The 16,502-nt window shown below is 46.4% G+C and overlaps 1 protein-coding gene across 41 annotated transcripts in view; it reads right to left on the bottom strand.

The window, feature by feature from the left end:
• The window catches only part of EIF4G3 (eukaryotic translation initiation factor 4 gamma 3), a 457,314-nt gene extending 450,224 nt beyond the window's left edge, over nt 1–7,090 (bottom strand). For 15 of the 41 annotated variants that reach the window (XM_048825393.2, XM_048825389.2, XM_048825412.2 and 12 more), the window contains exon 1: nt 6,619–6,860. In XM_048825393.2, the coding sequence (XP_048681350.2) occupies nt 6,619–6,806 (188 nt within the window). In that variant the 5' untranslated portion in view covers nt 6,807–6,860. Of the gene's footprint in view, nt 1–6,618 lie in introns of all 41 variants that reach the window. The other 26 variants (XM_048825377.2, XM_048825372.2, XM_075121032.1 and 23 more) reach the window with 8 other exon arrangements.
• Between the last annotated feature and the right edge of the window lie 9,412 nt (nt 7,091–16,502).

Here is a 16,502-nt window from a genome sequence, read left to right on the forward strand (position 1 = left end):
AGCCAGATTTAATTCATTTATATTCCGTATTATGACAGGTTTCAGAGTAGCAGCCGTGTTAGTCTGTATCCACAAAAAGAACAGGAGTGCTTGTGGCACCTTAGAGACTAAAATTTATTTGAGCATAAGCTTTCATGGGCTACAGCCCACTTCATCAGATGCACGTAGTGGAAAATACAGTAGGACGATTTTATATACATAGAGAACATGAAACAATGGGTGTTACCATGCACACTATAACGAGAGTGATCAGTTAAGGTGAGCTATTACCAGCAGGAGAGAAAAGAAACTTTTTGAAGTGATAATCAAGATGGGCCATTTCCAACAGTTGACAAGAACATGTGAGGAACAGTAAGGGGGGAAAAATAAACATAGGGAAACAACAGACTGGACTTCTACATAGAGCGCTTCCGCTGACGTGCACGGGCTGAAACTGTGGAAAAGCAGCATCACTTGTCCCATAACCTTAGCCGTGCAGAACACAGGGCCATCCACAGCCTCAGAAACAACTCTGACATCATAATCAAAAAGGCTGACAAAGGAGGTGCTGTCATCATAGGTCAGAATATGAACAAGAGCCTGCTAGGCAGCTCTCCAACACCACATTCTACAAGCCATTACCCTCTGATCCCACTGAGGGTTACCAAAAGAAACTACACCATCTGCTCAAGAAACTCCCTGAAAAAGCACAGGAACAAATCTGCACAGACACACCACTAGAACCCCGACCAGGGGTATTCTATCTGCTACCCAAGATCCATAAACCTGGAAATCCTGGACGCCCCATCATCTCACGCATTGGTACCCTGACAGCAGGATTGTCTGGCTATGTAGACTCCCTCCTCAGGCCCTACGCTACCAGCACTCCTAGCTATCTTCAAGACACCATTGACTTTCTGAGGAAACTACAATCCATCGGTGATCTTCCTGAAAACACCATCCTAGCCACTACAGATGTGGAAGCCCTCTACACCAACATTCCACACAAAGATGGACTACGAGCCATCAGGAACAGTATCCTCAATAATGTCATGGCAAACCTGATGGCTGAACTTTGTCCTCACCCATAACTATTGCACATTTGGGGACAATGCATACCTTCAAATCAGCGGCACTGCTATGGGTACCCGCATGGCCCACATACGCCAACATTTTTGTGGCTGACTTAGAACAACGCTTCCTTAGCTCTCGTCCCCTAACGCCCCTACTCTACTTGCGCTACATTGATGACATCTTCATCATCTGGACCCATGGAAAAGAAGCCCTTGAGGGATTCCATCACGATTTCAACAATTTCCATCCCACCATCAACCTCAGCCTGGACCAGTCCACACAAGAGATCCAATTCCTGGACACTACAATGCTAATAAACGATGGTCACATAAACACCACCCTATACCGGAAACCTACTGACCGCTATACTTACCCACATGCCTCCAGCTTTCATCCAGACCACACCACACGATCCATCGTCTACAGCCAAGCTCTACAATACAACCGCATTTGCTCCAACCCCTCAGAAAGAGACAAACACCTACAAGATCTCTATCAAGCATTCTTACAACTACAATACCCACTTGCTGAAGTGAAGAAAGAGACTGACAGAGCCAGAAGAATATCCAGAAGTCACCTACTACAGGACAGGCCCAATAAAGAAAATAACAGAACGCCACTAGCCATCACCTTCAGCCCCCAACTAAAACCTCTCCAGCTCATCATCAAGGATCTACAACCTATCCTGAAGGATAACGCATCACTCTCACAGATCTTGGGAGACAGGCCAGGCCTTGCTTACAGACAGCCCCCCAACCTGAAGCAAATACTCACCAGCAACCACATACCACACAACAGAACCACTAACCCGGGAACCTATCCTTGCAACAAAGCCTGTTGCCAACTGTGTCCACATATCTATTCAGGGGACACCACCATAGGGCCTAATCACATCAGCCACACTGTCAGAGGCTCGTTCACCTGCACATCTACCAATGTGATATATGCCATCATGTGCCAGCAAAGCCCCTCTGCCATGTACATTGGCCAAACCAGAGAGTCTCTATGTAAAAGAAAAGAATTATAACATTCAAAAACCAGTCGGAGAACACTTCAATCTCTCTGGTCACTCGATTACAGACCTAAAAGTCGCAATGTTACAACAAAAAAACTTCAAAAACAGACTCCAACGAGAGACTGCAGAATTGGAATTAATTTGCAAACTGGACACCATTAAATTAGGCTTGAATAAAGACGGGGAGTGGATGTGTCATTACACAAAGTAAAACTATTTCCCCATGTTTATTTTTCCCCCCTACTGTTCCTCACACGTTCTTGTCAACTGCTGGAAATGGCCCATCTTGATTATCACTACAAAAGGTTTCTTTTCTCTCCTGCTGGTAATAGCTCACCTTAACCGACCACTTTCGTTATAGAGTGCATGGTAACACCCATTGTTTCATGTTCTCTGTGTATATAAAATCGTCCTACTGTATTTTCCACTGCATGCATCCGATGAGGTGGGCTGTACCCCACGAAAGCTTATGCTCAAATAAATTTGTTAGTCTAAGGTGCCACAAGTACTCCTGTTCTTATTCGGTATTATGTCACTCTGCAGTGATACACACACACACACAACTTCCAAAATATTAGCGGGTTTTCCCACATTTCAGAGTTAATTTCACTTAGATGCTTTGTTTGACTGATGAATGTTCTATTTGAAAGTTTTCATTTGAAAATACAGGTTTGACTTAAGACACATGCTACTACTGTAGCTACAAAATTATTTCAGTTGATCTTCTTTATAGGACACCAATTAACCCTTTAAATCATTACACGTTAAGATTGTTTTTCCGAGCTCATCTTTGTTTTGCAGCAGACACGAAAATAACTTCCTGTTCAATATGCTGGACAATAGAATGGAACCTCATTAGAAACATTTCTGTTCTTTACACCTATCACTATTAAGTTTCACTTTCCTTTTTAAAAAATTCCCCTCTCCTCCTCACCCCACCAATCCTTCAGATCATGTCTCACTTTTCATTCTTTTCTGCAAACATACATGGAGTGGATGGACACCAGCTCTCCTCCTAAACAGTCCTGTCTATTCTTACAGCAAAGTGTACAGATAACTATTATTAATTAAATTAACAGAGTATAAGAAATGTTAGAGATGCATATATATTTCTGAAGGCACAAGGACACAGAACTAACCTTATAAGCTCAATTTCAGCTTTGCAAAATTGATTCAGATCTTCACACAACTATCAGTGTATAGCACACTGACCATTTGCATCAACAAATAAATCCCCCACAAAACCTTATGCCCAAATAAATCTGTTAGTCTTTAAGGTGCCACCAGACTCCTTGTTGTTTTTGTGGATACAGACTAACACAGCTACCCCCTGATACTTTACTGTGTTGGGAAGCAAACAAGGACCTTGCCATATGCAGCTCACCCCATGCTGCCAGAAGGACACTTGCTGCTGTAAATTATCTGCTGTAAGGTAATGATCTCTTGATGTCATAAAAACATTAAAAAAAATAAACAGAACTAAAAATAAAAATGGATTTCAGTAAGTTTCTAAGGAACTGCCCTCCAAAAAATACTCTCCAAAAATATTCACAATCACATTACAATTTATACTAGGTAATAGCTTTCACTTACTATTTACATACATTTCCAGATTTCAGAGAAAAATATCTGGGACATCTAAATATATTTAAGGAAAAATGGAAGAGAGAATGGAGCATGTGTATATATTACAAACATAGTTTATATAGCTTTAAAGGTTGAGGCATTTTATTAATTAAATAAAAGTCTTCATAACAGAATCAAGTCACTAAAATAAATAATAAAATCCGATCAGATCATTGGTCCTCCTCTAGATTTACACATGTTAAACTCACCTTATTTACCGTATGCTTCTTTCTTTTAGGTCTCTTGTTCTTAGAGCCTAGTCACTTTCATGTGAGGTGACATGATGCAGCACCACTACTGGCTCCTTTTTGACAGAATCAACCACTCTTGCTGTGAGCCCTTTAGACTCCCGTCTAGGATTAATTCACTCTCCTTCCTCTAACACACTCACAAAATGCCTTTGGTCAAATAGCACCACAGAACTTACCAAACATGATGGCATTTTCCAGTTTTAACCTCAAAAGTATATGCCAATCTTGCAAGCCAAACTAAACTAGCATTCATTGAAGTTGGAAATCCCTCCAAGACGCTTTTAATGATTACTTTAAAAGAAAATGCTTTTGAAACTCTAGCACCCTCATGCATTCAGGCAAGCAGAAACCATTTAACTGCCAAGACACAAAAGTATTGTATAACAAGTGGAAAGTTTAAAAAAAAACAAAAACAACAACAACCCTGTTCAGACAATGCAGCACCTTGCTGGATAGACCTTCAGCTGAGCACTGACTTAAGATGTAAAAGCCAGCCAGCTAGCACATCACTTAAAACTAAGCAAGTTCCCCCAGCAATAGTTTTACACATCACTGACATGCTTACTTAGGAAAAAAAACATTTAAGACATCCTCACTATTCAGTAAGTACTTTTAAAAATTTCAGTATATTACAAGCTAGCCAAAAATACTAGGACAAATGTCGAGTTTGCCCTTCGGTTACCACTCTTAAGTCTCTAAAGACTTAACTTTGACCCAAACAGATCTGTATCAACAGTCTCCTGATTTAAAAAAAAAAAAGGGGGGTTAGCAGCAAGAACGACTCTAGAAGTTCAAGAAAAGAGCGGGCCTAACAGATTATGAAAGGCCATTTCTCACCTCAAAATGAAAGTAAGAGTAGTAAACACATTATATGCTGTATAAGAAATATGTTCTTTGTGTACACATTAGACAGCTCGACCTCTTTATAAAAATATTCTGCATTTCCTTATTTAAAAAATACGGATTAGCACTAACACAAAGCAAAACTAACACTTCCAGCTGACAACCACCAATACAGTCATCTTAGAGCATGAAACATATTGTTAGCTTAACATATTGATAAACATCATTTCACTTCCACTGATTTTCAATGGGGAGCTCTCTTAATACGCTCCCAAAAGTCACTGAAAAATCAATAACTTTTCAGAGACTGTGAATGGATGTGTCATTACACAAAGTAAAACTATTTCCCCATGTTTATTTCCCCCCCACTGCTCCTCAGATGTTCCTGTTAACTGCTGGAAATGGCCCACCTTGATCATCACTACAAAAGGTTTTCTTCCCCTGCCCCCACCGCTCTCCTGCTGGTAATAGCTCATCTTAAGTGATCACTCTCCTTACAGTGTGTATAACACCACCCATTTTTTCTTGTTCTGTGTGTATATAAATCTCCCCACTGTATTTTCCACTGAATGCCTCCGATGAAGTGAGCTGTAGCTCAGGAAAGCTTATGCTCAAATAAATTGGTTAGTCTCTAAGGTGCCACTAGTACTCCTTTTCTTTTTGCAAACACTAGAAATGTAAAACATGTGTATATATACACAGGTTTCAGAGTAACAGCCGTGTTAGTCTGTATTCGCAAAAAGAAAAGGAGTACTTGTGGCACCTTAGAGACTAACCAATTTATTTGAGCATAAGCTTTCGTGAGCTACAGCTCATATACACAGACACAGTACTTTCCTGCTGATCTCTGCAGTATTTACCTCCAGACTTCAGGTCCAGTTGCAGAGAATTAAAGACCTTTAAAACATTCACTGAAAGAAACACTGACCTTTCCTTAAATCACTAACATTTTTGGTGGGTTTCTTATTGAAAATTTCCTCCTCCCACCACAAGCTGCTTTAGGGAGAAAGGTGCCTAGTGTGACATTTCCACATTAGATTCACTTCCACTATAAATAATAATCCACTACAAATAATTTAATAAATTTAAAAAATCCACAATTCAGATTAGCCAGGGAGCTGGGCTCTCTCTTCAACTTAATTTAAAAAACAAAACAAAAAAAACCACCCACTTACCTCAACATGACCCGATATATGTCACAGCACAACTGACATTTATTATTTGCACTACTTCTACTTTGAGGGCAAAGGTTGTAGTCATCCTGTACCTCCCCAAAGAAGGGGATGAAGTCCCATTAGCTCTCTCCATGCATAGATAGGTATAGCTCACACTGCATTCGTTATTTAAAGTACAGGGGGCTATGACCCCTTCTCACAATACCACTATCAGTAGGCGTAATCCCCAGTTCTCTATATATGAAAAAATATAGCCCCCTCACCACCACTGCAACAGTAGGGGATAAAAGCTCCCATCCCTCCCATAAAAATAAGTGCATGCAACCCCACCTCCACAAGCAAGGGTAAAACCCCCATTCCATACGTATATACAAAGCCCCCTCAGCCCCCCTTCTCTCCACGAAAAAGGGGTTCAGTCCTCCTTCCTTATATACTTCGGGGGTGCACCCCCAACCCTGAAGCAAGCCCCAATTATACAGATTAGGGATTGCAGTTCCCGTTCCCTGTGAGTGGGGACTCCAGCCCCCGGTACCTAGCTATATTGGGGGGCGCGGCCCCTGCACACCCTCCTCCCAGTGGGGGCTCAGCTCCCGCCACCCATCCCTCCCTGTGAGGGGGCTCAGACCGGGAGGGGCCTGGCCGGTGTAAAGGATACTGTTGGGGCGGCTGGGTCTGTAAGGCCCTGATGTTGGGGTGAGGAGGCGGCGGCGCCACCGCTGCCGCGGCCGGGTGAGGAGGAGCCGCGGGGGGAGGCGGCCCCGCTGCCGCCGCCGCCCCGCTCCCGGGGCCGGTCCCCGCCGCCGCCGAGCCGGGCTTCAGAGCCGCTTTCTGCGGTAAACTCATGGCAAAGCGCAGCCACCACCCGCTGTGTGCGGGCAGCGGGGCAGGGAGGAGCCGGGCCGGAGGAGCGGGGAGCGGGCCGGGGCACAGCGCGGGGGCGGCCCGGCACCACCGGCCGGTCTCCGTGACAACGCGCCTCCGGGAGGGCCGGGGCGGGGAGAGGGGCCGGCGGGGGCCGCTCAAGCCGCGCTGCTCATGGGCCGCCGGCGGCAGGGAGTCTCGGTCCCCCGCCCCGGGGGAAGCGGCGCCCTTCGCGGTGGCGGCTCTCGGGCGATTCCGGCGGATTTTCCTCACTGAAGGAGCGGAGCATCAAACATGGCGCTGCGGCCGCCTCCAGCAGTCCGGCAGGACGGACGCTCGGGCGCCTTCGGACCGCTCCGGAGCCGCTCGACCCCGCCGCGTTCGGAAAGCTTCGGACTTTTCCGGAGCCGCTCGGCCTCAGGACTTTCGGAACACTTCGGCTGCTTCCGGAGATCCTCGGCTCCGCCGCCCTCGGGGAACTTCGGGTCACTCCGGACATCCTCGGCGAGGGACCGTCCGGGCCTTTCTGGAAAGCTTGCCTGGGGCATTCGGGCGTCGCGCTCGGGCCGTTCCGGAGATCCTCGAAGGGAACGTTCGGCCCGCGGCCGAGAGGGGCTCGGATCGCTCCGTGAGCGCTCGGCTGTTCGGAGAGATTCGCCAAAGCCCCGCGGAGGAGGGCGCTGGGGCCGCTTCTTCCTCTCGCGGGGGGCCTGTGGAAACCCAGAGAAACTCACCCTTGGGCTGCTCCCGAACTGGGGTCCCCACACAGCAGGGCCCGGCCTCCCCCTACAACTCAGCCCCGCCCCGCCCCCTTTTCCCCCTGCCCCGGGCCCCTTTTCCCCCATAGCTGGGACCCAGTCAGCCCCCACAATCCCCACAGGTGGGCCCCAGCCCAGCCCCCCTTCCACTCTTCAGCTGGGCCCCTTGTCCCCCCACAGCTGCCAGCCCGCCAGCCCCCTGTCCACCCCGCAGTGCGGTGCCTGGTCCCCACCTCTGGGCCCCAATCAGCCATCTCATCAGCGCCCCAGCTGGGCCCTTCTCCCCACGCAGCTGGGCCCAAGCCCGCCTAGGCTTGCCAGGCACCCAGTTTCTAAACATAGTAGATGACAATTTCCTAACTCAAAAAGTATTGCAACCGACATGGGAAATTCTGTATTAGACCTAAGAATCGTAGAATCATAGACTATCAGGGTTCGAAGGGACCTCAGGAAGTCATCTAGTCCAAGCCCCTGCTCAAAGCAGGACCAATCCCCAACTAAATCATCCCAGCCAGGGCTTTGTCAAGCCTGACCTTAAAAATAACTAAGGAAGGAGATTCCACCACCTCCCTAGGTAACGCATTCCAGTGTTTCACCACCCTCCTAGTGAAAAAGTTTTTCCTAATATCCAACCTAAACCTCCCCCACTGCAACTTGAGACCATTACTCCTTTTTTTGTCATCTGCTACCACTGAGAACAGTCTAGATCCATCCTCTTTGGAACCCCCTTTCAGGTAGTTGAAAGCAGCTATCAAATCCCCCCTCATTCTTCTCTTCCGTAGACTAAACATCCCCAGTTCCCTCAGCCTCTCCTCATAAGTCATGTGTTCCAGTTCCCTAATCATTTTTGTTGCCCTCCGCTGGACTCTTTCCAATTTTTCCACATCCTTCTTGTAAGGTGGGGCCCAAAAGAGGACACAGTACTCCAGATGAAGCCTCACCAGTGTCAAATAGAGGGGAACGATCACGTTCCTTGACCTGCTGGCAATGTTCCTATTTATACATCCCAAAATGCCATTGGCCTTCTTGGCAACAAGGGCACACTGTTGACTCATGTCCAGCTTCTCGTCCACTATAACCCTTAGGTCCTTTTCTGCAGAACTGCTGCCTAGCCATTTGGTCCCTAGTCTGTAGCGGTGCATGGGATTCTTCCGTCCTAAGTGCAGGACTCTGCACTTGTCCTTGTTGAACCTCATCAGATTTCTTTTGGCCCAATCCTCTAATTTGTCTAGGGCCCTCTGTATCCTATCCCTACCCTCCAGTGTATCTACCTCTCCTCCCAGTTTAGTGTCATCTGCAGACTTGCTGAGGGTGCAATCCACACCATCCTCCAGATCATTTATGAAGATATTGAAAAAAAACAGCCCGAGGACCGACCCTTGGGGCACTCCACTTGATACCGGCTGCCAAGTAGACATGAAGCCATTGATCACTACCTGTTGAGCCCAACAATCTAGCCAGCTTTCTATCCACCTTATAGTCCATTCATCCAGCCCATACTTCTTTCACTTGCTGGCAAGAATACTGTGGGAGACTGTGTCGAAAGCTTTGCTAAAGTCAAGGAACAACACGTCCACTGCTTTCCCCTCATCCACAGAGCCAGTTATCTCGTCATAGAAGGCAATTAGATTAGTCAGGCATGACTTGCCCTTGGTGAATCCATGCTGACTGTTCTTGATCGCTTTCCTCTCCTCTAAGTGCATCAAAATGGATTCCTTGAGGACCTGCTCCATGATTTTTCCAGGGACTGAGGTGAGGCTGACTGGCCTGTAGTTCCCAGGATCCTCCTTCTTCCCTCTTTTAAAGATGGGCACTACATTAGCCTTTTTCCAGTCTTCCAGGACCTCTCCTGATGGCCATGAGTTTTCAAAGATAATGGCCAATGGGTCTGCAATCGCATCCGCCAACTCCTTTAGCACTCGGATGCAGCGCATCCGGCCCCATGGACTTGTGCTCATCCAGTTTTTCTAAATAGTCCCAAACCACTTCTTTCTCCACAGAGGGCTGGTCACCTCCTCCCCATGCTGTGCTGCCCAGTGCAATAGTCTGGGAGCTGACCTTGTTCGTGAAGACAGAGCAAAAAAAGCACTGAGTACATTAGCTTTTTCCACATCCTCTGTCCTTGTCCTAATAGATAGAGGAACTAATCACAGAAGTAAATGTTAAGGATAGCTTATGTATAAGTGATCATGACTTGATCTAATTTATAGTGTGCAATCAGAATAAAATCCAGGCCAAATCAGCTGGGAGGAAGAATTTAATCACAAATATGTAAATGATAAGTGAGAATCATTGAAGAACACCTTACTAGGTGCCCAAAAAGCTGCAATTGAGAAAGAAGGCTGTGCTGTCTAAAAAACTGAACTGATTTCGAAGGGAAGTGAAGGCACTTGTAAAAACTTATATATAAAAACGAAGCAGAAGAAAGGGGAAGCTGATAGTAATGACTATATATCAGACTTTAAGAATCACAAAAGATTGATGAGAGAAACCAAGGGACACAAGGAGAAATATATGACCAGCAGAGTTAAGGACAATAAAGAGTTTATTAAATATATTAAGAACAAAAATAACCTAGACAATGGTACTGGTCCATTACTACATGGAAATGATAGATTTATTAATAATAATGCAGAAATGCCAGAGATTTTCAATAAATATTTCTGTTCTATATTTGGGGGAAAACAGATGATGCAGTCTCATCATGTGGTGATGATAACACTCTTTTCATTCCACTAGTATCTCTGGAAGATGTTAAACAGAAGCTTTTAAAGTTATATTTTTTTTAAAAAATTAATTTTTAAATCAGCAGGTCCGGATAACTTGCATCCAAGAGTTTTAAAAGAGCTGACTTAGGTGCTCACTCGACCATCAATGATGATTTTCAATAAGTCTTGGAGCACTGGGGAAGTTCCAGAACACTGGAAGAGAGCTAATGTTGTGCCAATTTTTTAAAAGGGTAAACGGGATGATCTGGATAATTATAGGCCTATCAGCCTGACATTGATCCCAGGCAAGATAATGGAGTGGCGACAGGACTTGATTAATAATGAACTACAGGAGGATAACATAATTAACGCAAATCAACCTAGGTTTATGGAAAATAGATCCTGTCAAACTAACTTGATATCTTTTTTTATGAGATCACAAGTTTGGTGGAAAACGTAATAGAGTTGATATAATATACTTAGACTTCTGTAAGGCATTTGACTTGGGGCTGCATGGCATTTTGATAAAAAATTAGAATGATATAAAATTAACATGTCACGTATAAAATGGATTTAAAACTGTCCAACTGATAGGTCTCAAAATGTAACTGAACAGGGAATCATCATTGAGCAAGGCTGTTTCAAAAAGGGATTCCAGGTGGATCAGTTCTAGGCCTTATACTATTTAACATTTTTATCACTGACCTGGAAGAAAACATAAAATCATCACTGATAAAGTTTGGAGATGACACGAAAATTGGGAAAGTGGTAAATAATGAAGAGGACAGGTCATTGATACAGAGTGATCTGGATTACTTGGTAAACTGAAAAGGAGTACTTGTGGCACCTTAGAGACTAACCAATTTATTTGAGCATGAGCTTTCGTGAGCTACAGCTCACTTCATCGGATGCATACCGTGGAAACTGCAGCAGACTTTATATATACACAAAGAATATGAAACAATACCTCCTCCCACCCCACTGTCCTGCTGGTAATAGCTTATCTAAAGTGATCATCAGGTGGGCCATTTCCAGCACAAATCCAGGTTTTCTCACCCTCTACCTCCCCACACAAATTCACTCTCCTGCTGTATATATACACTATATATTCTCTGTGTATATATAAAGTCTGCTGCAGTTTCCACGGTATGCATCCGATGAAGTGAGCTGTAGCTCACGAAAGCTCATGCTCAAATAAATTGGTTAGTCTCTAAGGTGCCACAAGTACTCCTTTTCTTTTTGCGAATACAGACTAACACGGCTGTTACTCTGAAACTTGGTAAACTGAGCGCAGGCAAACAATAAGCATTTTAATATGGCTAAATGTAAATGTATACACCTGGAAACAAAGAATGTGGGCCAAATTTACAGGACGGGGACTCTATCCTGGGAACCAGTGACTCTGAAAATAATTTGGGACTTGAGGTGGATAATCAGCTGAACATGAGCTCCTAGTGCAACGCTGTGGCCAAAAGAGTTAATGCAATCCTGGGATGCATAAACAGGAATCTTGAGTAGCAACAGAGATGTTATTTTACCTCTGTATTTGGCACTGGTACAACCACTGTTGGAATACTGTGTCCTGTTCTGCTGTCCACAGTTCAGGAAGGATATTAATGAATTGGAGAGGGTTCAGAGAAGAACGATGAGAAAATGGTTAAAATATTAGAAAACATGCCTGGAAGTGATAGACTCAAATATCTATTTAGCTTAACAAAAAGAAGGTTAAGGAGTGACTTGATTATGGTCTATAACAGAGGTGGGCAAACTTTTTGGCCTGAGGGCCACATCGAGGTTCCAAAACTGTATGGAAGGCCATGTAGGGAAGGCTGTGCCTCCCCAAATAGCCTGACTCCTGCCCCCTATCCACCCCCTCCCACTTCCCACCCCAACAGCCCCCCCCGGGACCCCACCCCCATCCAACCCCCCCTGCTCCTTGGCCCCTGACTGCCCCGACCCCTATCGACACCCCCGCCCCCTGACAGCCCCACCCGGGACTCCCACGCCTATCCAACCCCCCCCCATTCCCCATCCCCTGACCGCCCCCACCACCAGAACCTCTGCCCCATCCAACCGCCCCCTGTCCCCTGACTGCCCCCCAGACCCCCCTGTCCCTTATCCAACCTCCACCTCTCCCTGCCCCCTTACCATGCCGCTCAGAGCACCAGGACTGGCAGACGCGCCGCCTGGCTGGAGCCAGCCACGCCGCCGTGCAGTCTCTCGCAGACGCGCTGCCTGGCAGGAGCTTGCAGCCTCACCACCCAGAACGCTGGTGGCACAGTGAGCTGAGGCTGCGCAGGAGGGGGGACAGCATGGGAGGGGCTGGGGGCTAGCATCCCCAGCCGGGAGCTCAAAGGCCAGGCAGGAGGGTCCCGCGGGCCAAATGTGGCCCGTGGGCCACAGTTTGCCCACCTCTAGTCTATAAGTACCTACATGGGGAACAAATATCTAATAATGGGCTCTTCAGTGTAACAGAGAAGGGTATATAAAGATCGAATGGCTGGGACTTGAAGCTAGGCAAATTCAGACTGGTTTTAAGGTGTACACTTTTAATGGTTAAAGTAATCATTGGAACAATTTACCAGCACTGATCATTTTAAAATCAAGATTGGATGCTTTTCTAAAAGATCTGCTCTATGAATTATTGTGGGGAAGTTCTATGGCCGCTGTATAAGAAATCAGACTAGATGGCCTTAGAATCTATAAGGTACCTATGGAATTCTCTTTAGCTACAAGAAGTGAAATGAAATTAATAGGCAGCAGGTTTAAAACAAACAAAAGGAAGTATTTTTTCACACAATGCACAGTCAACTTGTGGAACTCCTTGCCAGAGGATGTTGTGAAGGCCAAGACTATAACAGGGTTCAAAAAAGAACTGATAAGTTCATGGAGGATAGGTCTATCAATGGCTATTAGCCAAGATGGACAGGGATGGTGTCCCTAGCCTCTGTTTGCCAGAAGCTGGGAATGGGTGTCAGGGGATGGATCAATCAATGATTACCTGTTCTGTTCATTCCCTGTGGGGCAAATAGCATTGGCCACTGTCGGAAGATAGGATACTGGGCTAGATGGACCTTTGGTCTGACCCAATATGGCCGTTCTTATGTTCTTAAGTGGAGAGGGAAGTGGAGGCCCTACAGGAATATAATTGAAGCCACAATTTCTAAAGTCTGGCTCTGGTTATAGCAAAGTTATGCTTATGCTTCAAGTCATCCTGTATGAAAGCTGACTTCACTATATGCAGGTTTGAGCAAGCTGTATATATATATGAGACATGAACATAAACATGCGTGTAAAATCTTCAGAAGATATGCAGAGAGCTTGGAAGTAGACGAGAGCCCATTTTTTCTTAATAACAAACTATTTATTACATGCGTGAAGCTTACCCTGTCCCCATACAACCCTCCTCCACCTTTCCCCCCCACCAACCAGCCTGTTATTCCTTGCCCTATAACGGACCTCCAGAGAAAAAAATTTGTAAAAAAATTCCTCCCTCCCTCCCTCTGTGAAATGAACGGTCTGCTAAACCCAGGGTTTTGAGTTCTATCTTTGAGGCGGCCATTGTGTTTCTCCTTGATGCAAAGCCACCCACTTTGTTCATTTTAATTCCCTGTAAGCCAACCTTGTAAGCCATGTTGTCAGTCACCCCTCCCTCCGTCAGAGCAACAGCAGACAATCGTTTCAAGCCTTTTTTCAGCGCAGATGCCATAGCACTGGGAACATGGAGCCTGCTGAGATCACCGTGGCAATTATGAGCACTATAAACACCGCACGCATTATCCAGCAGGATATGCAGAACCATAACCTGCAAGAAAAGTGAAACCAGGCAAGGAGGAGGCGACTGCAGCGCGGTGACGAGAGTGATGAAGACATGGACATAGACGTCTCACAAAGTACGGGCCCCTGCAGTATGCACATCATGGTGTCAGTTGGGCAGGTTCATGGCATGGAACGCCGATTCTGGGCCCGGGAAACAAGCACAGAGTGGTGGGAGCACATAGTGTTGCAGGTCTGGGACGATTCCCAGTGGCTGCGAAACTTTCGCATGCGTAAGGGCGTTTTCATGGAACTTTGTGACTTGCTTTCCCCTGCCCTGAAGCGCAAAAATACTAAGATGAGAGCAGCCCTCACAGTTCACAAGCGAGTGGCGATAGCCCTGTGGAAGCTTGCAACAACAGACAGCTACCGGTCAGTTGGGAATCAATTTGGAGTGGGCAAATCTACTGTGGGGGCTGCTGCGATGCAAGTAGCCAACACTATCACTGAGCTGCTGCTATCAAGGGTAGTGACTCTGGGAAATGTGCAGGTCATAGTGGATGGCTTTGCTGCAATGGGATTCCCTAACTGTGGTGGGGCAATAGACAGAACCCATATCCCTATCTTGGCACCAGAGCAGCAAGGCAGCGAGTACATGAACCAAAATGGGTACTTTTCAATGGTGCTGCAAGCACTGGTGGATCACAAGGGACGTTTCACCAACATCAACATGGGATGGCCGGGAAAGGTACATGATGCTCGCATCTTCAGGAACTCTGGTCTGTATGAACAGATGCAGCAAGGGACGTACTTTCCAGACAAGAAAATAACCGTTGGGGATGTTGAAATGCCTATAGTTATCCTTGGGGACCCAGCCTACCCCTTAATGCCATGGCTCATGAAGCCATACACAGGCACCCTGGACAGTAGTCAGGAGCTGTTCAACTATAGGCTGAGCAAGTGCAGAATGGTGGTAGAATGTGCATTTGGACGTTTAAAAGCGCACTGGCGCAGTTTACTGACTTGGTTAGACCTCAGCGAAACCAATATTCCCACTGTTATTATTGCTTGCAGTGCTCTCCACAATCTCTGTGAGAGTAAGGGGGAGACGTTTATGGCTGGGTGGGACGTTGAGGCAAATCGCCTGGCCGCTGATTACACACAGCCAGACACCAGGGCGGTTAGAAGAGCACAGGAGGGTGCGGTGCGCATCAGAGAAGCTTTGAAAGCCCGTTTCAGGAATGGCCAGGCTACGGTGTGAAAGTTCTGTTTGTTTCTCCTTGATGGAACACCGCCCCCCCCCGGGTTCACTCTACTTTCCTGTAAGCTAAGCACCCTCCCGTCTCCCCTTCGATCACCGCTTGCAGAGGCAATAAAGTCATTGTTGCTTCACATTCATGCAGTCTTTATTTATTCATCACACAAATAGGGGGATAACTACCAAGATAGCCCGGGAGGGGTGGTGGAGGAGGGAAGGACAAGGCCACACAGCACTTTAAAACTTATTGAATGCCAGCCTTCTGTTGCTTGGGCAATCCTCTGGGGTGGAGCGTCTGGGTGAGGAGGCTATGGAACTTGGGGAGGAGGGCGGTTGGTTACAGAGGGGCTGTAGCAGCGGTCTGTGCTCCTGCTGTCTTTCCTGCAGCTCAACCATACGCTGGAGCATATCAGTTTGATCCTCCAGCAGCCTGAGCATTGACTCCTGCCTTCTTTCAGCAAGCTGACGCCACCTACAATCTTCAGCCCGCTACCTCTCCTCTTGGTCATATTGTGCTTTCCTGCACTCTGAGATTGTCTGCCTCCACGTATTTTGCCGTGCTCTGTCAGTGTGGGAAGACAGCATGAGGTCAGAGAACATTTCATCACGAGTGCGTTTTTATCTTCTTCTAATCTTTGCTAGCCTCTGGGAAGGAGAAACATATGCAGCTGGTGGAGACAAAAAAAAAGGGACAGTCGTTGTTAAAAAGATATTTTATAGAACAATGGGTACACACTTTCATGGTAAACCTTGCTGTTAACATTACAGAGCACATGTGCTTTCATTACAAGGTCACATTTTGCCTCTTATTGAGGGTATGCCGGTTTGGTGTGAGAGATCAGTCACGCGGGGCCGGGCAGCAGAATTCGGCTTGCAGGCAGCCATGGTAAGCCACAGTCTTTTGGCTTCTTTAACCTTCATAACATGTGGGAATGGTTTCAGACAGCAGTGCCCTCATTTCCCCTACAAAATAGCTGTTGGGTTGGCCATTAAAAATGGGTTGGCAATTTAAAAGGAGGGGCTGCGGTTTCTGGGTTCACGTGCAGCAGAAACCCAACTAACACCCCCCCCACACACAATTCTCTGGGATGATGGCTTCACCCCTCCCCCCACCTAGTGGCTAACAGCAGGGAAGATTTCTGTTCAGCCACAGGCAAACAGCCCAGCAGGAGCAGGCACCTCTGAATGTCTGCTTACT

This window comes from Caretta caretta, chromosome 18 (assembly GCF_965140235.1).
Source record: "Caretta caretta isolate rCarCar2 chromosome 18, rCarCar1.hap1, whole genome shotgun sequence".
Lineage (NCBI taxonomy): Eukaryota > Metazoa > Chordata > Testudines > Cheloniidae > Caretta > Caretta caretta.